General features: G+C 41.3%; 2 protein-coding genes across 3 annotated transcripts; both read left to right on the top strand.

Annotated features, from left to right (window-relative positions):
• Nucleotides 1-9824: 9824 nt before the first annotated feature.
• LOC121869393 lies at nt 9825-11345 on the top strand. The gene is made up of 2 exons (XM_042370741.1): nt 9825-10071; nt 10402-11345. The coding sequence occupies exons 1-2, from the start codon at nt 9891-9893 to the stop codon at nt 11214-11216; spliced, it is 996 nt and encodes a 331-aa protein (XP_042226675.1). The 5' UTR covers nt 9825-9890; the 3' UTR covers nt 11217-11345.
• Nucleotides 11346-16576: 5231 nt separating this feature from the next.
• On the top strand, nt 16577-19377 carry LOC121869391 (putative lysozyme-like protein). Of its 2 annotated transcripts, XM_042370740.1 has the most exons (4): nt 16577-16704; nt 18402-18642; nt 18835-18955; nt 19019-19377. In XM_042370740.1, the coding sequence occupies exons 2-4, from the start codon at nt 18490-18492 to the stop codon at nt 19354-19356; spliced, it is 612 nt and encodes a 203-aa protein (XP_042226674.1). In that variant the 5' UTR covers nt 16577-16704; nt 18402-18489; the 3' UTR covers nt 19357-19377. The 2 variants fall into 2 exon arrangements, with proteins under 2 accessions (XP_042226674.1, XP_042226673.1); XM_042370739.1 differs by having other exon boundaries at nt 18835-19377.
• The last annotated feature ends 1357 nt before the right edge of the window (nt 19378-20734 follow it).

The raw sequence follows: 20734 nt of genomic DNA, 5'->3' as shown, positions 1-20734 counted from the left end.
CAGGTAAGTGTGATTTAAAACAGCTGTTCGCGGGTCATTAACACACCACATCTCAGGTACGTCCAAGTTATCGTATTTATTGTTTATCGTTTTATTCATCAGCTTAGTCTGGAGTCCTTCGTATCCCATCTTTGAGGACGTCGTTCCATCATCAACGAGTCAACGTCTCATGGGCACAGTTACCCTGATAGTATATTAATGCCCACACTTATTCATACTATGCTCTATGTCTTTAAAACATGTGTGAAACGAGCGAGTTACCCCTTAGGGAGAGACTTGTTTTCTCTAGTGAGCGGTACCGTCCATTTTCTATATTCCTTTAACCAAGATTAAGTAAATATGTTGAAAGCTTCAGTTATATTAAGTGTAGTGAAAATTGTACTCAGACGATGTATTTGGATGCCCAGCCAAATCTACGATAACTGTTTTTGCCTCTGGTGAAGCTACGGGATATTTGTCCAATCTGAAGTTATAATTATGCCTTTTATATGCAGCCATCAGGGAATCTGAAGACTATATTGAAGTGATTTTCATTTTGTATTAAATAAATTCATTAATCATTTGGCAGAACGTGTCAAAGTCTCTAGCCCCTGAAGTCATTCTATGTCCTAGACGCTGACTTCACAAGAAATGGTCATGCCAATCTGAGTACTTGTGATCAATTTAATTGACGCATTACAAGCTCAAAAACTTAATAAATTATAAGCATTAGCCTTAAGAATTACTGCAAACCCATCGTACTTTTTGTCATAAGCCAAGTGTACCATAACTGAGACGAATAAATATGTCCTTAAAAATAGTGACAAGGTAATTTAGGTATAAAACATAGGGCGGGCAGCAGAGGGCACTTTAAGCGTCTTATAACAGGTATGTCAGACACCATCATATTAACTAAATTTGACTAAGTTGAACTTTGTTGAAAAGATCAGTGTTCCTGTTTTAACGCAATTGAACTTGTTATGAGTTAAGAATTTGTTTCCTTGCACAACACTTATTTTATAACAGTTGTGTTTTCACGCTGTATGACTTTGAGGGCCTTAGTCTCTGCATAGCAGGAGCTGTATGTGTTGCTGGGGCTGCCGAGGCTGCCCACAGGCAAGATGTCCGGTGAAGGATATCTTTAATAGACCGGGATTAAGATGAGAAGGGGTGTCAGTGTGTTCGGGGGTAAGGGATGACTTTACACCTTGGCTGAACACCGATTAATTACCATGCTTTGTGTGTTGCCGGAGGTGGGGTGGGGCAGGGATGCACCCAGTCAAGTTACCGGTTAGAAATTTCGAGGCCACCAGTCTGTGTAATTTAGAAGTGGCGTGGACTGTATTAGTACTATAGCGTTACGTGCATAAGCTTTTTATTATAGTATACCATAAATATTTAACCATTTTCTTTAAAAGACATTAAAAGAAAACAGCATTTTTTTAGGCATAACTTAGAATTTCTGTTTACGTCATATCATCCATTAAAACACTAACCTACTGTCGTTTGAATTTTTGGAGTGTAGTGTGCCATTACTTTTTCTAAGTGATGTTACTTTATATTTATCCTACCACCAGATTATTTTAAAGTAGGGATTCTGAGTTCACTACTTACGGTACTTTACGAACAAAACTTATTTCTTACCTCAATAATATCCCAAAACAGGAGGAAGAATTTTGTTTTTTCAGTCGTCATCCACCTGAAGACACTATGTTTACTCCTCAGCTATTGACAACATTTCCCATTGACCATTCCATACGAACTTATTTATCTTAACCTAACCTAACCTAACCTAACCTAACCTAACCTAACCTAACCTAACCTAACCTAACCCAACCTAATATAACCTATCTCAACCTAACCTAATATAACCTAACCTAACCTAACCTAACCTAACCTAACCTAATATAACCTATCTCAACCTAACCTAATCTAACCTCACACAAAGAGTTGAGGTACATATATGGCGTTGACGGATGAACATTGAGAGTATTTATTGACAAGAAATAAAAATGAATTCTTCCATCTCCTTTAGGTTATTTAGTAGGTAAATTTTTTTGTTTTTCTAGATCAAATGTTCGTAGAGGTGGTACATACATACATACATACATACATACATACATACATACATACTGTAAACAAAGCAGTGTATATTCCACCAATATTTTCTCCATGACGACCACAATAAATCGTCTAATAATCACTAGGTGATGTGTGTGTTTGTGTGTGTGTGTGTGTGTTGACGGAATGACATCACGCGATATACCCCTAATTACGACCTACGAGCCCTTGTATAAATAGATATTCGAAGTATAATTAAATATCATTTGTTGAGACACCAATGGAGCCACTGTTCATGTGTCTAGAGTTTCAAGTACAAATATAAGGGCGTTCACAAGGACGTCTGTTAGTTCAGGTATTAATTTAAGGACAATCACAGGTAAAATAACACACACAAAGACATACATAAGAGAGGCACAAATACAGGTAGATTTTCACGTACAAGGATATTTACAAGTACAGGTAGAGAGGTACTTTTACAGGTAATATATACAGGTAAAGGTTATTAAACGAGTTATAAGTACAGGTATAGCAACAAATTCTCAGTTCTAAATACTAATAATGTCGACTTGGAAATGCTGATTCTTAAAATTTATAATACCAACTAAAACTATTACCTACGACTATTACTATTACCTACGGCACAGGGCACACTTGTCAAGCCATTAATACCCTCGTGTGTACAGTCCATAAAGAGGCAGTGTTCCCCGTGTACATTAAACTCACTGTTCTCACTTAGGGGGAAATATTGCCCTCAGGTGTGTAGGTAGGTGTTCACTTCTCTCAGGTATGTTAATGGAACAGGTGTGGAAATAGTCCTCAGGAGACAAGACACACACACAGATCCATCACTGTTATGAGTTTTTTTTATTTTCGTTGTTTTTTTTTTCTTTTTATTCCCCAAGTGTTTTTATTTTTGTCTTGTGTTGTTGTTATTATTATTATTATTATTATTATTATTATTATTATTATTATTATTATTATTTCGTTGCTATCAGTACTGTGCCCTTATGTCTCTTCCACACACACACACACACACACACACACACACACACACACACACACACACACACACACACTAGAACGTGTTAAGTGTACCAGTAATATTATACCTCCACTAAAGCTCAGAATTCAGGTTTGTTGACAATCCCTGGAGTACAAGTGACGTAGAACGCTTCATACCTCGCATCTCTCAGGACACATTTTGACTGATGCAGTGTCTGTCCCCTGTGTGCTGTGATGGAATGTCTGTACCCTGTGTGCTGTGATGGAATGTCTGTCCCCTGTGTGCTGTGATGGAGTGTCTGTCCCCTGTGTGCTGTTGTCCTCATAGTGTGACTTCCATTCTCCCTTGTTTATGAGTAAGTGAACCAAGACTGCGGTTAGCGTTAGGTTTGGTTTGGTTTGTTTTGTTTTGGTTTGTTTTGGTTTGGTTGGGTTAGGTTAGGTTTGTTTTGGTTTGGTTTGGTTTGGTTGTGTTTGGTTGGGTTTGGTTTGGTTTGGTCTGGTTGTGTTTGGTTGGGTTTGGTTTGGTTAGGTTTGGTTTGGTTAGGTTTGGTTGGTTTGGTTGGGTTTGGTTTGGTTTGGTTTGGTTGTGTTTGGTTGGGTTTGGTTTGGTTGGTTTGGTTTGGTTAGGTTTGGTGGTTTGGTTTGGTTGTTTGGTTGGTTTGGTTAGGTTTGGTTTGGTTTGGTTTGGTTTGGTTAGGTTTGGTTTGGTTTTTGGTTGTGTTTGGTTTGGTTGGGTTTGGTTTGGTTTTGGTTGTGTTTGGTTGGGTTTGGTTTGGTTAGGTTTGGTTTGGTTGGGTTTGGTTAGGTTTGGTTTGTTTTGGTTTGGTTGGGTTTGGTTTGGTTAGGTTTGGTTTGTTTAGGTTTGTTTTGTTTGGTTTTGGTTTGGTTTGGTTTGGTTTGTGTTTGGTTGGGTTTTAGTTTGGTTTGTTTGGTTTGGTTTGGTTTGGTTAGGTTAGGTTGGTGTTTTGGTTTAGTTTGTTTGGTTTGGTTTGGTTGTTTTGGTTGGTTTGGTTTGATTGGAGTTTGGTTTGGTTTGGTTTGGTTAGGTTAGGTTTGTTTTGGTTTGGTTTTGGTTTGTTTTGGTTTGGTTTGGTTTGGTTAGGTTTGGTTTGGTTTGGTTTGGTTAGGATTAGGTTTGTTTTGTGGTTTTAGTTTTGGTTTGGTTGGGTTTGGTTGGGTTTGGTTTGTTTTGGTTTGGTTTTGGTTTGGTTTGGTTAGGTTTGGTTTGGTTTGTTTGGTTTGGTTTGGTTTTGTTTTGGTTTGGTTTGGTTTGGTTAGGTTAGGTTTGGTTTGGTTTGTTTTTGGTTTGGTTAGGTTTGGTTTGGTTCGGGTTGGGTTTAGGTTGGTTTTGGTTTGGTTAGGTTTGGTTTGTTTGTTTTGGTTTGGTTTGGTTTGGTTTTGTTTTTGGTTTGGTTAGGTTTGGTTGGTTAGGTTTGGTTTGTTTTGGTTTTAGTTGGTTAGGTTAGGTTAGGTTTGTTTGGTTTGGTTTGGTTGGGTTTGGTTGGGTTTGGTTTGGTTTGGTTAGGTTTGGTTTGGTTTGGTTGGGTTTGGTTTGGTTTGGTTGGGTTTGGTTCAGTTTAGGTTTGGTTTGGTTTGGTTTGGTTAGGTTTGGTTTGGTTTGGTTGGGTTTGGTTGGTTTTGGTTTGGTTTGGTTTGGTTTGGTTGGGTTTGGTTAGGTTTGGTTTGGTTTGGTTGGGTTTGGTTTAGTTTGGTTTGTTTTGGTTTGGTTTAGGTTTGGTTTGTTTTGGTTTTGGTTTGTTTTGGTTTGGTTAGGTTTGGTTTTGTTTTGGTTTGGTTGGTTTGGTTTGGTTTGGTTGGTTTGGTTTGGTTTGGTTTGGTTAGGTTTGGTTTGGTTTGTTTAGGTTTGGTTTGGTTTGGTTGGGTTTGTTGGGTTTGGTTTGGTTTGGTTAGGTTTGGTTTGGTTTGGTTGGGTTTGGTTTGGTTTGGTTTGTTTTGGTTGGTTAGGTTTGGTTTGTTTTGGTTTGGTTTGTTTTGGTTTGGTTTGGTTTGTTTGGTTTTAGTTTGGTTGTTTTGGTTTGGTTAGGTTTGGTTTTGTTTTGGTTTGGTTTGTTTTGGTTTGGTTAGGTTTGGTTTGTTTTTGGTTTTGGTTTGTTTTGGTTTGGTTTGTTTTGGTTTGGTTTGTTTTTGGTTTGGTTTGTTTAGGTTTGGTTTGTTTGGTTTGGTTTGGTTTTAGGTTTGGTTTGTTTAGGTTTGGTTTGGTTTTGGTTTGGTTTGGTTTGTTTTGGTTTGGTTTGGTTTGTTTTGGTTAGGTTTGGTTTGGTTTGTTTTGGTTTGGTTTGGTTTGGTTTGGTTTGTTTTGGTTTGGTTTGTTTTGGTTTGGTTTGTTTTGGTTTGGTTTGTTTAGGTTTGGTTTGTTTAGGTTTGGTTTGGTTTGTTTAGGTTTGGTTTGGTTAACATTAGGTTTGGTTAGGTTAGGTTAGGTTAGATATCTCAAATTGGATGGGAAGCCTGATGTATAATAGCGTTAATTATACATGAATTATACATCACCTGAGTATAACACCTTACATCTCATTCCTTATATAAACAATTACAATAATGAATAAAGACCATTGGTTAAAACTTTATGGAATTCTCTTTTAACATCTTTATGTGTGACTTTAAAACCACATTAAAAAAAAACTGAGACATTTGTGAGAGTTTGGGAATGGGAATGGTAGTGGGAATGATGGCAATGGGAATGGTAGTGGGAATGATGGGAATGGTAGTGGAAATGATGGCAATGGGAATGGTAGTGGGAATGATGGCAATGGGAATGGTAGTGGGAATGATGGCAGTGGGAATGGTAGTGGGAATGATGGCAATGGGAATGATAGTGGGAATGATGGCAATGGGAATGGTAGTGAGAATGATGGCAATGGGAATGGTAGTGGGAATGATGGCAATGGGAATGGTAGTGGGAATGATGGCAATGGGAATGGTAGTGAGAATGATGGAAGAGAGAGACGCGGCCATATTGTTTACTTCACCATTAGAAACAGGTGGAGCATCGGGGAGACTAAAGATGGTGTGGAAGGAGTGGGGAGAAATGAAGGGAGAGAAGAACAAGGAAGTAGGGAGGTTTATTGGGTAGGGGAGAGTAAGGTAGTGGGGCAAGGGAGAGGTAGAGTATGAAGGGGAGGTAAGAGGGGGAGAGGAGGGTATGTAGTGAGGAAGGGGTAGAAGAGAAGGGAGTATGGTAGTAGGGGGAGTAAAGGGAAGGGGAGAAAGAGGAGGAGGGAAGGGAAGTGATTTTGGGGCGCAAGGAGGAGGCACGAGGGGAGGGAGGAGCTTATGTGGAACGAGTTGTGATTATCGATGGTCTGCGCTCAGTTTGGTCTTGGTGGGGTAAGGAAGCAGAAGGCCACCACCACTGCCACTACTAGCTGAAGAAGTAGCAGAAGAAGGCCATCACCGCCACTGCCACTACTAGCTGAAGAAGTAGCAGTAGCTGAAGAAGTAGCAGAAGCCACCACCGCCACTGCCACTACTAGCTGAAGAAGTAGCAGAAGAAGGCCACCACCGCCACTGCCACTACTAGCTGAAGAAGTAGCAGAAGGCCACCACCACCACCACTGCCACTAGCTGCAGAAGGCCACCACCGCTACTGCCAGCTGAAGAAGTAGCAGCAGAAGGCCACCACCGCCACTGCCACTACAGCTGAAGAAGTAGCAGAAGAAGGCCACCACCGCCACTGTCACTACTAGCTGAAGAAGTAGAAGCAGAAGGCCACCACCGCTACTGCCACTACTAGCTGAAGAAGTAGCAGCAGAAGGCCACCACCGCCACTGCCACTACTAGCTGAAGAAGTAGCAGCAGAAAACCGCCACTGCCAATTGAAGAGCCAGCCTGCCACTACTAGCTGAAGTAAAGAAGGCCACCACCGCCACTGCCACTACTAGCTGAAGAAGTAGCAGAAGGCCACACCGCCACTGCCACTACTAGCTGAAGAAGTAGCAGAAGAAGGCCACCACCGCCACTGCCACTACTAGCTGAAGAAGTAGCAGCAGCCACCACCGCCACTGCCACTACAAGCTGAAGAAGTAGCAGCAGAAGTCCACCACCGCCACTGCCACTACTAGCTGAAGAAGTAGCAGCAGAAGTCCATCACCGCCACTGCCACTACTGCTGAAGAAGCTACTAGCTGAAGAAGTAGCAGAAGAAGGCCACCACCGCCACTGCCACTACTAGCTGAAGAAGTAGCAGAAGAAGGCCACCACCGCCACTGCCACTACTAGCTGAAGACGTGGCAGCCCACCACCACCACTGCCACTACTAGCTGAAGAAGTGCAGAAGGCCACCACCACCGCTACTGCCACTACTAGCTGAAGAAGTAGCAGAAGAGCCGCCACCACCGCCACTGTCACTACTAGCTGAAGAAGTAAGCAGAGGCCACCACCGCTACTGCCACTACTAGCTGAAGAAGTAGCAGCAGAAACCGCCACTGCCAGAAGTAGCAGCAGAAGGCCACCACCGCCACTGCCACTACTAGCTGAAGAAGTAGCAGAAGAAGGCCACCACCGCCACTGCCACTACTAGCTGAAGAAGTAGTAGAAGGCCACCACCGCCACTGCCACTACTAGCTGAAGAAGTAGAGAAGGAGGCCATCACCGCCACTGCCACTACTAGCTGAAGAAGTAGCAGAAGAAGGCCACCACCGCCACTGCCACTACTAGCTGAAGAAGTAGCAGCAGAAGGCCACCACCGCCACTGCCACTACAAGCTGAAAAGTAGCGCAAGTCCACCACCGCCACTGCCACTACTAGCTGAAGAAGTAGCAGCAGAAGTCCACCACCGCCACTGCCACTACTGGTTGAAGAAGTAGCAGCAGAACTCCCACCACCGCCACTGCCTACTAGCTGAAGAAGTAGCAGCAGAAGCCCACCACCGCCACTGCCACTACTAGTTGAAGAAGTAGCAGCAGAAGCCCACCACCGCCACTGCCACTACTAGCTGAAGAAGTGCAGCAGAGAGGCCACCACCACCACTGCCACTACTAGCTGAAGAAGTAGCAGCAGAAGCCCACCACCGCCACTGCCACTACTAGGTTGAAGAAGTAGCAGCAGAAGTCCACCACCGCCACTGCCACTACTAGCTGAAGAAGTAGCAGCAGAGGCCACCACCGCCACTGCCACCACCGCCACTGCCACTACTAGCTGAAGAAGTAGCAGCAGAGGCCACCACCGCCACTGCCACTACAAGCTGAAGAAGTAGCAGCAGAATCCACCACCGCCACTGCCACTACTAGTTGAAGAAGTAGCAGCAGAAGGCCACCACCGCCACTGCCACTACTAGCTGAAGAAGTAGCAGCAGAAGGCCACCACTGCCACCGCCACTACTAGCTGAAGAAGTAGCAGAAGAAGTCCACCACCGCCACTGCCACTACTAGCTGAAGAAGTAGCAGCAGAAGCCCACCACCGCCACTGCCACTACTAGCTGAAGAAGTAGCAGAAGAAGGTCACCACCACCACTGCCACTACTAGCTGAAGAAGTAGCAGCAGAAGCCCACCACCGCCACTGCCACTACTAGCTGAAGAAGTAGCAGAAGAAGCAGAAGCAAGGACACCACCAGAGGAGAACTACCACCGCCGCAACAAACAAATAAACAGCAAACAACAACAGCAGGTGAGTGGTGAGTAACATTTGTTTATGTTTCACACACACACACACACACACACACACACACACACACACACACACACCACACACACACACACACACACACACACACACACACACACACACACACACACACGTTGACGGAGACGAGGTGGTGTACGATGGTGATTATTCGTGTCAATATCCTCAACAGGAGCAAGTTGACGGATTGAGAAGGAATTGACGAAATAGAACGAGTTGACAGGTTAGGGGGAAGCTGATGGATTAGGGGGAAGCTGATGGATTAGGGGGAAGCTGATGGATTAGAATGAAAGTTGATGGATTATGAGAAAATTGACAGATCATGAAAATAAGTGAGACAGGATAGTTGTTTCAGTGTGGGAAGAGAGCGAAACACCTGTCTATCTATTGTTTAGCATTTTATCCGCTGATTCTATATGGGGTGTCTAATCTTCAGGTGAAATAAGCTTAGGTGTATAATCTTCAGGTGAAATAAGCTGGGGTGTCTAATCTTCAGGTTAAATAAGCTTAGGTGTATAATCTTCAGGTGAAATAAGCTGGGGTGTCTAATCTTCAGGTTAAATAAGCTTAGGTGTATAATCTTCAGGTGAAATAAGCTTAGGTGTATAATCTTCAGGTGAAATAAGCTGGGGTATCTAATCTTCAGGCGAAATAAGCTGGGGTGTCTAATCTTCAGGTGAAATAAGCTTAGGTGTATAATCTTCAGGTGAAATAAGCTTAGGTGTATAATCTTCAGGTGAAATAAGCTGGGATGTCTAATCCTCTCGTCATCCTTTGTTTCACACTTAAATATTTGTTACTTATATATTTGACATTCTTACATTCATTCACTTACAAAGAAAGCTGTTGGATATTTTTTTCAATGAGTATTACCTGTTACTTATAATATCTCACATTAATTTACTTTACTTTCTGTTGTGATTCTTATTTCAAGTTTCTCTGTTATGACCCACGAACCCCAAGATTCAGAATCGTGAATCCGAAGCATATTTATCGACAGAATAATGCATCTGTGTCTACTGCTTCGGGTTCATGTGAGTGTTAATCTCGGGGTTCGTGGTTCAGCAGGAGAGGCGGTAGGACTTTTGTGGGGGGAATGTACAAGTGAGTGTCGAGCCTTCGTTAAGTTGCAGATGGATCCTGAAGAGGCACAAGGGCAGGATCACCCGAGGAGTAGGAGGACTTGTTTGAGGTCCTTCAGGATGTCGTATGGTCCTGTTTTGTTCCTGGTCGCCTGTGGTGGGTGGATGGGTGTAGGACTGTCCGCCATAGTCACGTCTGAGGGGATCTACGGCGTCTCAGACATGTACTATGAAAACGCGATTGTCCATTCCTCTATGCGCACGGAAGAGAGACTCTTGGAGACGTATTATCCAACTTCAGGTGAGTCATCTTACATCTCGGCTCTGAGGAACATTAACACAAAGTTAATATGTTGTGAAATAGTCGGGTAATATGGAACTATTGATTTACTTGGTCTGCTTAATCGGGTTTGTTGTGTACAGTATTACGCTTGGATGACAGTATGGTTAGATGGATAGAGATATTTGTAGAATTAAACTTTTTTAAGGTCATATTCAAAGAACAAACAATTAATGTGTATTATCTGGGTCTGATTATCTATATCGTTGAGGTTTTCACCTTGTTGTTATATATTTCATCAGTTTAAAGACTTAGCATCATGTACAGTAGAATATTTTGCTGTTCCAACAGGAATATCAGTACAGCAGATGTTGTTGATGTGTCACCGGCGCTGTATTCAGCACAGCAACTGTCACTCCTTCATCTTCAACGCCTCTGGAAACTACTGTAGGCTCACCACCTACGACCGCTGTGCCGATTCCTTGCCGATCTTGTATAAGAAGGATGGTATGAAAACCTTCGACGTCAGACCTGGACACTTGCCAAAGCCTATCAGAACCTGTTTCACTGAGTGCCTTCAGGGTGACTGTTGGATATGTGGAAGGCTTCACTGCCAGGGGGAACATTGTGATGACTGTGCCCATAACTGTTGGAACGAACAATTGAAAAATAAAACTGCTTACCTTCTCTTGTGGAAGACTGAAGCTCTGACGTTAACCAGTAAATACCACTGTGACCGCGGCTGGCAAAAAATCTGGAGATTCAAGAAGGATGAGAGTTCAATAACAAAGTCCTTTATGTATGATTTGTTGTGGGTAAATCCGCTGTCGCTGAGGCTGCGTGTCGTCTACGATGACTTCACCGTGTACTCTTACTTTGCCAACTTCAGTTACTCCTCCAAAATTATCGGAGTTGGGAACTTCCTCGGTGGCGACGCAGGCAACTACTGGCAAGCGCCCTTTGAAAACTTGAACCTGAAGACCACCTGTCCGCTCTTCCACTCCGTCGACTATAACTGTACCTCGGATGGCGACGGATTGTACTCAAACTTGACGTGGCTCACCGGCAACGACACTCTCGACAGCAAAATCTTGACCGAGGTCGATATATGGGTCACAGCTGTGGGCGAGGAATGGTACGACCAGGCTTATCCTTGGGTCGTCTAGAGCAGCACCACCTTGACCAAACGGCGCCGACAACATTACTACTTGGAACAACACTATTGCCAAGTTAACATAACCGGGGAAGCTCTCTCTCTCTCTCTCTCTCTCTCTCTCTCTCTCTCTCTCTCTCTCTCTCTCTCTCTCTCTCTCTCTCTCTCTCTCTCTCTCTCTCTCTCTCTCTCTCTCACTTGGTAACGTCACATGTTCCTCTGAGTTAGCTAACAGTTATAAATAATTTCCTTGGTTTTCCACTCTTTTATCAGCTATGTTTATCATCTCCATATTATTTCAATATTCTCATAATGGCACCCTGTTGTGTGGACCAATGTTTATATTGTACTTGTGAAGGAAACACTCTTGTGCTTGTGAAATGTGCATGCATAGGTGACTGCTGGTAGAGGTAAATGCTTGTTGTTCATATTATAAGTATTATAATGCACACCTGTAACTGTTGCTTTAAGTATTATAAAGCACACCTGTAACTGTTGCTTTAAGTATTATAAAGCACACCTGTAACTGTTGCTTTAAGTATTATAAAGTACACCTGTAACTGTTGCTTTAAGTATTATAAAGCACACCTGTAACTGTTGCTTTAAGTATTATAAAGCACACCTGTAACTGTTGCTTTAAGTATTATAAAGCACACCTGTAACTGTTGCTTTAAGTATTATAAAGCACACCTGTAACTGTTGCTTTAAGTATTATAAAGCACACCTGTAAATGTTGCTTTAAGTATTATAAAGCACACCTGTAACTGTTGTTTGAAGTATTATATATGCACACCTGTAAATGTTGCTTTAAGTATTATAAAGCACACCTGTAACTGTTGCTTTAAGTATTATAAAGCACACCTGTAAATGTTGCTTTAAGTATTATAAAGCACACCTGCACACCTGTAACTGTTGTTTTATTATAAAGCACACCTGTAACTGTTGCTTTAAGTATTATAAAGCACACCTGTAACTGTTGTTTTAAGTATTATAAAGCACACCTGTAACTGTTGCTTTAAGTATTATAAAGCACACCTGTAACTGTTGCTTTAAGTATTATAAAGCACACCTGTAACTGTTGCTTTAAGTATTATAAAGCACACCTGTAACTGTTGCTTTAAGTATTATAAAGCACACCTGTAACTGTTGCTTTAAGTATTATAAAGCACACCTGTAACTGTTGTTTGAAGTATTATAAAGCACACCTGTAACTGTTGCTTTAAGTATTATAAAGCACACCTGTAACTGTTGTTTGAAGTATTATAAAGCACACCTGTAACTGTTGCTTTAAGTATTATAAAGCACACCTGTAACTGTTGCTTTAAGTATTATAAAGCACACCTGTAACTGTTGCTTTAAGTATTATAAAGCACACCTGTAACTGTTGTTTGAAGTATTATAAAGCACACCTGTAACTGTTGTTTGAAGTATTATAAAGCACACCTGTAACTGTTGTTTGAAGTATTATAAAGCACACCTGTAACTGTTGTTTGAAGTATTATAAAGCACACCTGTAACTGTTGTTTGAAGTATTATAAAGCACACCTGTAACTGTTGTTTTAAGTATTATAAAGCACACCTGTAACTGTTGTTTGAAGTATTAACTTCTGTCATCTCAATATCATGTACACCTGCAAACGTCTGTCAATTAAACATGTAGACAAGTTAAATATATATTACTATTATCTTTTTCCGTGTCTTAACTCATACACGTCATACAGGTGGTGTCTTAACTTATCATACACGTCATACAGGTGGTGTCTTAACTTATCATACACGTCATACAGGTGGTGTCTTAACTTATCATACACGTCATACAGGTGGTGTCTTAACTTATCATACACGTCATACAGGTGGTGTCTTAACTTATCATACACGTCATACAGGTGGTGTCTTAACTTATCATACACGTCATACAGGTGGTGTCTTAACTTATCATACACGTCATACAGGTGGTGTCTTAACTTATCATACACGTCATACAGGTGGTGTCTTAACTTATCATACACGTCATACAGGTGGTGTCTTAACTTATCATACACGTCATACAGGTGGTGTCTTAACTTATCATACACGTCATACAGGTGGTGTCTTAACTTATCATACACGTCATACAGGTGGTGTCTTAACTTATCATACACGTCATACAGGTGGTGTCTTAACTTATCATACACGTCATACAGGTGGTGTCTTAACTTATCATACACGTCATACAGGTGGTGTCTTAACTTATCATACACGTCATACAGGTGGTGTCTTAACTTATCATACACGTCATACAGGTGGTGTCTTAACTTATCATACACGTCATACAGGTGGTGTCTTAACTTATCATACACGTCATACAGGTGGTGTCTTAACTTATCATACGTCATACAGGTGGTGTCTTAACTTATCATCATACAGGTGGTGTCTTAACTTATCATACACGTCATACAGGTGGTGTCTTAACTTATCATACACGTCATACAGGTGGTGTCTTAACTTATCATACACGTCATACAGGTGGTGTCTTAACTTATCATACACGTCATACAGGTGGTGTCTAATCATACAGGTTTATTATGTCTAATTACTTACCTGCTACTGAAGGACGAGTGATGAGTTTTTAGTTCCTCGTTATAATAGTTTCCTGGTGGAGGGAAAAAAACGGTGAAGATACAGTTAACGTTGAGCCTGTGACCTGACTCAGTCGTAGGTGAGTCTTCTTCACCAGCGGGCGTGATGAAGTCTGCTCAGTTGTCTCTCCTCCTTATGGGCGTGGTTGAGGGCGTGGTGTTACGTCCGTTTATAAAGAATCTTTGTCCCGTCTCCCAGCATGTGGACAAGAACGTCACAGCGATGGATCAGGTGAGATTCTTATGACTGTCTCCCGCTAGTGTGTAGAGGAGGTGTAGCGGTGGTCGAATAAGAGGGGAAGAGGGAGACTGAGAGAATAGGATTAATAGAGAGAAAATCATGAATAAAAAAATGATAAATAGAATAAAATGACGGTAGATGTAAGTTATCAGCAAACACCAGAAAGAGACGAAGAAGTACTAGTATCTGACACTGAAAACTTTAGGCATTAGGAGGAAGTAAAGAGCCGAGAGAGGGGGATATATGAGACGTATTCTCTGGTGATGGGACTTACAACATGCAGCAACTTTGTCCCGCAGAAGCCAGACACATCTTATGAACTTCATCACGTAATTTGTGTAGACCTTGTCACTGATGGCCAGGGCGTCCTACTTACCTACACCTACTTGGCTACATCCCCCCCAAAAAAATCAACGCAATGATTCTGGCAAGAGACACCTACCTTGAACTTCACGAGAGTAAGGGAGAACTTTGGTGTGTTTTTTCACGTATTCCTTGGATTCAGGGTGGAAGAAAGTGTTTTTGTCAAGAAGAAAATCACATAATGGCCGAAAAAGGTTTGTCAAGAAAAAATCACAAAATGGCTGTGTAATGAAGTTGAATGAATAAATTAATTTGAAACGGAAATTTTTCAACCTGCAAATGAATTGAAACTAAAATGAGGTTATAATGTAGAAATAGATATAAGATTAGTAGGACTATATTTTGTTAATGTAAATGTGACTTAAGGTTGTGAGGAACTTTAGCAGACGAAATGATTTGGAAATAATAATGACTCGTGTTAATATTTCTCGTTTACATACATCTAGTGATTATTATTTATTTAATTTTATTTTTATTTACTTTTTTATTATTGTATTTATGTTTTCTTTTGTTTATTGTTTATTTATTCGTTTATTGTATGCGTGTATAGAACGAAACCTCCATATAAGGGACTTTTTCTCAGTATAATCCGCTAGATGGGGGGGTTTCACATATAACGGACTCTCGATATAACGGATTTTTCTACATATAGTCCATTAAATAGGGGTTTTACTATAGGGGATTAATATACACAGAGAATAAAGTTGATAATTGGAGAAAGATAGGGAGAGAGAAATAAGAAATAGAGAGAAAGTGAAGAGAGAGAGAGAGAGTAAAGAAAGAAGCTTGAGAAAGAAGACACAGAAAATAAAGATAAGGAGAGAAAATAGAGAAAGAAAAAAAGCGAGAGAAGGAAAAAAGAAAGAGGGTAATTATTAAAATATTAAAAAAGAGAAAATCAAAATGATAATAAACAGTAAAATAGAAGAAAGAAAGAAAGAAAGAAAGAAAGAAAGAAAGAAAGAAAGAAAGAAAGAGAGAGAGAGAGAAAACAATCACAATAATCCTATATGTATAAAGAAAAAAACAAAAGCTTGAATACCTGGATCATGGGACATAAATAGCTATTCTAATTTTCCTTTGTTATTTCTTGAAGGCGGAAGCGAAACAAAGTCTCTATATATAAACAAAAATAATAATACAAATTAGTTCCAGAATGTTTCAAGCACCAACTAACAGGAATTGAGACACGCACACACACAGACGTACACTGACACACACACAGATATATATACACACAGATAAATTCATACACACATACCTATATTTCCTCACCAGTTTGTCTTAATTTATAATCTTCCTCTCTTGAACTATAAATATTTCTCAGTGATTAACTCGGTAGAATTATAATTGATGTGTAGTAATTGTGTATTTGTTATATAATTACTGTAGTGGGAAGTATTATATTGTTCTATAATGTCTCAATATATATTCTGTTTAATATTCCTTTATTTCCGTTAACTTCTATATTATCTCTGAGTCATTATTTTATCCTATTTTATTTATACTTTCAAAATTTTTATGTCAGTGATGTTATTTCATCTATTGTAAAATTTCAAAACTTTTTATATCATTGGTAACTTTTTTCTGGCTGAGGTCATAATTTATATCCATAATATATATTTTTTTTGTGTTAGGTTCCCAAAGTTGAGTTTATTGGGGTAGTATTGTTATTGTTATTGTTGTTGTTGTTGTTGTTATTGTTGTTGTTGTTGTTGTTGTTGTTATTGTTATTGTTGTTGTTGTTGTCTTCCTCTGTTTTCATTCACTACTTCGCCTTTGTTATTATTATCAGTTAACAAGTGTATAATGCTATCATGTTTTACAGTGTATGGAGGGATTTTTTTTTTTATCAAGTATTATTGATTAGTAATGAATATTTATCTCTATTTGGTGGTAACTTTAATTCGATTTTAAAATACCTAAAAAAGAAAGAAGGTTATCTCTCTTTAATTTGATACACACACACACACACACACACACACACACACAGGTGGTCATTCCACTTACCCAACAGCCAAAGGTCAACTCACTTAAATACAGTATTAAAGGTAGTTGGACACCTGCCACATCACAGCCCAGGTGGAGGAGTTAATTACAGTAGATTTTTAAACGAGTGATATTGGAGTTATGTGATATAGGGTAGAAGGGAATCGTACACAGTTCTCACGCCAGGGGCACTGAAGGTGGTGAGGTGGTTGTAGTGTAATGGTGGTGGTGGTGGTGTTAGTATATGTGTACTGATAATTACCTGCTCTAGTACACATTCTTCTCCACAGGTAAGTAAAAAAAATATATTAAATTTTTATCATGTCCTAAAATTTTAAACTAACAGAATAAAAATAAAATAAAATTAATAACAGTTTTTATACATTTAGAGAAGTTTATTAATTGTTTGGTTTACACACATGTGCATCTATATACACCAAACATAGTGTATAGTTTTCTACATGTACACACGAAAATATATATTGATTCTAACTCTGTAGGTCCAGGCTTTATGTAAACCTATTTAAGAAAATGTATTAATGATTCAAAGATCAAATAATGCTGTTTTTGTAGTCTATGTGTGTGTGTGTGTGTATGTATGTATGTATATATGTGTGATTTTGTATGTATGTATGCTTATGTGTATGTGTGTAGTTAATACTTGTGTGCTTATGTATGTGTAAGTATGTACAGTCGGCCACAGGAATAAGTATACTGTAGCTGTAAGGCCTGAAAATGGTCTGGTAACGTTGAAACTGTGCATCCAGACGCATGATGAGACACAGCTCCCCCCCCACCTGTTATCTCTAACTTTTTATTGTTTCCCCTTCTTTATTCTTCTATTTACTCCTCTTCCTTCCTTTACTAATCCAAACATCAGTAAACAAAAAGTAGGGAAAGAGAAAAAGTGGGGGAGGAGGAGGAGGGAGCTGTACGATAACTGCGCTCCCATTCGGCAACAAGTTTACGACCATTGGATACAATATATTACTTAAGAACATAAGACACTAGTAAAACATTCACAACAAATGTATTTATAACATATATGTAAGAATAAAACATAAATTACAGGTCATTTTGTAATTTTGTCTGTTGTTCAGGACAGTTTTACCAGATACATTGTCTCAAACACCAGCAGTAGGTGTCTAGTTGTTCTTGTGGCTGACGGTACGTGTGTGTGTGTGTGTGTGTGTACCTTATATCCATATGTGCGTGTGAAGGTGTTTGGTGTGTTTTAGTGGGGCTAATAATCAATCCCATATCGCCACTTGAGACTCCTTTAAGGGAGGGAGGGAGTGAGTGGGTGATGGAGTGAGTGAGGGAGGGAGGGAGTGGGTGATGGAGTGAGTGAGGGAGGAAGGGAGTGGGTGATGGAGTGAGTGACGGAGGGAGGGAGTGGGTGATGGAGTGAGTGAGGGAGGAGGTGGGTGATGGAGGGAGGAGGTGGGTGATGGAGGGAGGAGAGTGGGTGATGGAGTGAGGAGTGAGGGAGGGAGGGAGGGAGTGAATGAGGTGAGGAAGGTGGAAGTGAGTGAGGGACAGACTGAATTAATGAATAAGTGAGTGAGTGAGTGAATTATTTCTTAGTTTCGTTAGTGTTTTTAGAAGTGAATGACCATTAGTGAGCATTAAAGTCAGTGATTTTTAAAGATGACTAATTTTTCTATCAATTATATATATATATATATATATATATATATATATATATATATATATATATATATATATATATATATATATATATATATATATATATATATATATATATATATATATATATATTTTTTTTTTTTTTTTTTTTTTTTTTTTATAGGAGTAAATATTACGTAATTTTTTCGTTGAAGATTTTTTCCCCAAGATTCCTTTTCATATGTGATTTGATTATTTATTTGTTTACTTTTTTCCTCAGAGATTTGTTTTAAGTCTCTTTTTAAGAGTTTATTCCACAAAATTATAAATTTTTAAGTATTTTTTTCTACCGTCACAGAGTTCGGAACTGCATATAGTCTTTCGTCATCAATAACAACTTCAACACAAAACATCGACCAATCGGGAACGTCAACAATTCAGGGATAATGACGTCATTCCCACCAGCCAGGTTATTGGTCGGGATGATTGGTCTGCTGGTGACGTCATTGCTGATGTCACTGGCCACCGGCGAATTATTGATCCAGGATAATGATCGTCGGGAAACCTCGCCTAATTACGCGGCATGGGCAGCTGACCTGGTGAGTATGGCAACCAGGACCTGTAGTGACCTAGTTAATATTACCAGGGGAGGAAGGGGAGAAGAAAAAGGGGGAGATGTAGGTTGGTGGTGGTGTTGCAATGGGAAGGTTAGTGGGAAGGGGAGGTAAACATATATTTGTTCAATCCCAGTGAAAAATAAATACCTCTCTCTCTCTCTCTCTCTCTTACAGAAACCAGGCTTCGTGATCGTCAAACTGCAACAGAACGGCAGACTGTGCTCCTGTAAAGTACCTGTTACCTCACCTCTAATTACTGGACAGGTGACGACAGAGGGACCCACCCAACCTTCAAGTGGATCAGGTCAAGCTTCAGGTGGATCAGGTCAAGCTTCAGGTGGATCGGGTCAAGCTTCAGGTGGATCAGGTCAAGCTTCAGGTGGATCAGGTCAAGCTTCAGGTGGATCGGGTCAAGCTTCAGGTGGATCGGGTCAAGCTTCAGGTGGATCAGGTCAAGTTTCAAGTGGATCAGCTCAAGCTTCAAGTGGATCAGGTCAAGCTTCAGGTGGACCAGCCCAAGCTTCAGGTGGATCATCCAAATCTTCCTCGACTCTCGCCGGATCTTCCTCCTTTTCTTCCTTCACATCGACACTCAACTCTCCGAAAAGTTCATCTGGATTTAACTCGTTGTCTTCCTCCCTAGGCAGTTCCTCCCCATCTTCCTCCCTAAGTAGTTCCCCCCCATCTTCCTCCTAGGCAGCCCTCCCCATCTTCCTCCTAAGTAGTCTTCCCCCCATCTTCCTCCCTAGGCAGTTCCTCCCATCTTCCTCCTAAGCAGTTCCTCCCATCTTCCTCCCAAGTGTTCCCCCATCTTCCTCCTAGACAGTTCCTCCCCATCTTCCTCTCTAGGTAGTTCCTCCCCATCTTCCTCCCCTAGGTAGCTCCCTCCCCATCTTCCTAAGTGGTTCCTCCCCATCTTCCTCCTGCCAAGCAGTTCTTCCCCATCTTCCTCCCTGGTAGCTCCTCCCCATCTCTTCCTCCCCATAAGTAGTTCCTCCCTCATCTTCCTCCCTATGCAGTAAAAGTAGTTTCCTCCCCATCTTCCTCCCTAAGTGTTCTCCCCATCTTCCTCCCCCATCTTCCTCCTAAGTAGTTCCTATCTTCCTCCCCTAAGTAGTTCTCCCCATCTTCCTCCCTAAGTGTTTCCTCCCCATCTTCCTCCCTAAGTAGTTCTCCCATCTTCCCTCCCTCCCCCAGGTAGGTAGCTCCCTCATCTCCCACCCTAAGTAGTTCCTCCCCATCGTCCTCCCTGCTAAGCAGTTCTTCCCCCTATCTTCATCTTCTAAGTGTCCTCATCTTCCTCCCTAAGTAGTTCTCTCCCCATCTTCCTCCCCAAGTTTCCTCCTCCCCATCTTCCTCCCAAGTAGTTCCTCCCCATCTTCCTCCCTAAGTAGTTCCTCCCCATCTTCCTCCCTAAGTAGTTCCTCCCCATCTTCCTCCTAAGTAGTAGTTCCTCCCCATCTTCCTCCCTAAGTAGTTCTCCCATCTTCCTCCAAGGTAGCTCATCCCTCCCCTCACGTCCTCCTAAGCAGTTCTTCCCCATCTTCCTCCCTAGGTATTCCTCATCTTCCTCCCCAAGTAGTTCCCCCATCTTCCTCCCTAAGCAGTTCTTCCCCATCTTCCTCCCCAGGTAGCTCCTCCCCTTCCTAAGTCCTCCCCATCTTCCTCCCTAGTAGTTCTCCCCATCTTCCTCCCTAAGTAGTTCCCCCATCTTCCTCCCCTTCCTCCCAGTAGTTCCTCCCCATCTTCCTCCCAAGCAGTAGTTTCCTCCCAGTGTTCTCCCCATCTTCTCCCTAAGTAGTTCCTCCCCATCTTCTCCTCCCTAAGTTCCTCCCATCTTCCCTCCCTAGTTCCTCCCCCCATCTTCCTCCCTAGGTAGCTCCTCATCTTCCTCCCCAAGTAGTTCCTCCCCATCGTCCTCCCCTAAGCAGTTTTTCCCCATCTTCCTCCTAGGTAGCTCTCATCTTCCTCCCTAATGGTTCCTCCCCCCATCTTCCTCCCCAGGTGGCTCCTCTCATCTTCCTCCTCGTAGTTCCTCCCATCGTCCTCCCTAAGCAGTTCTTCCCCATCTTCA

This window comes from Homarus americanus, unplaced genomic scaffold, assembly GCF_018991925.1.
Source record: "Homarus americanus isolate GMGI-L3 unplaced genomic scaffold, GMGI_Hamer_2.0 scaffold55843, whole genome shotgun sequence".
NCBI lineage: Eukaryota > Metazoa > Arthropoda > Malacostraca > Decapoda > Nephropidae > Homarus > Homarus americanus.
This window is presented reverse-complemented; position numbering and strand designations above follow the sequence as displayed.

Excerpts from the sequence above, each read along its gene's own strand:
- LOC121869393 (XM_042370741.1), top strand. The coding sequence starts at position 9,891 with ATGTCGTATGGTCCTGTTTTGTTCCTGGTCGCCTGTGGTGGGTGGATG. Across the intron at positions 10,072-10,401 it reads GACGTATTATCCAACTTCAG|GAATATCAGTACAGCAGATG; the intron begins GTGAGTCATCTT and ends CTGTTCCAACAG.
- LOC121869391 (XM_042370739.1), top strand. The coding sequence starts at position 18,490 with ATGACGTCATTCCCACCAGCCAGGTTATTGGTCGGGATGATTGGTCTG. Across the intron at positions 18,643-18,834 it reads CGGCATGGGCAGCTGACCTG|AAACCAGGCTTCGTGATCGT; the intron begins GTGAGTATGGCA and ends TCTCTCTTACAG.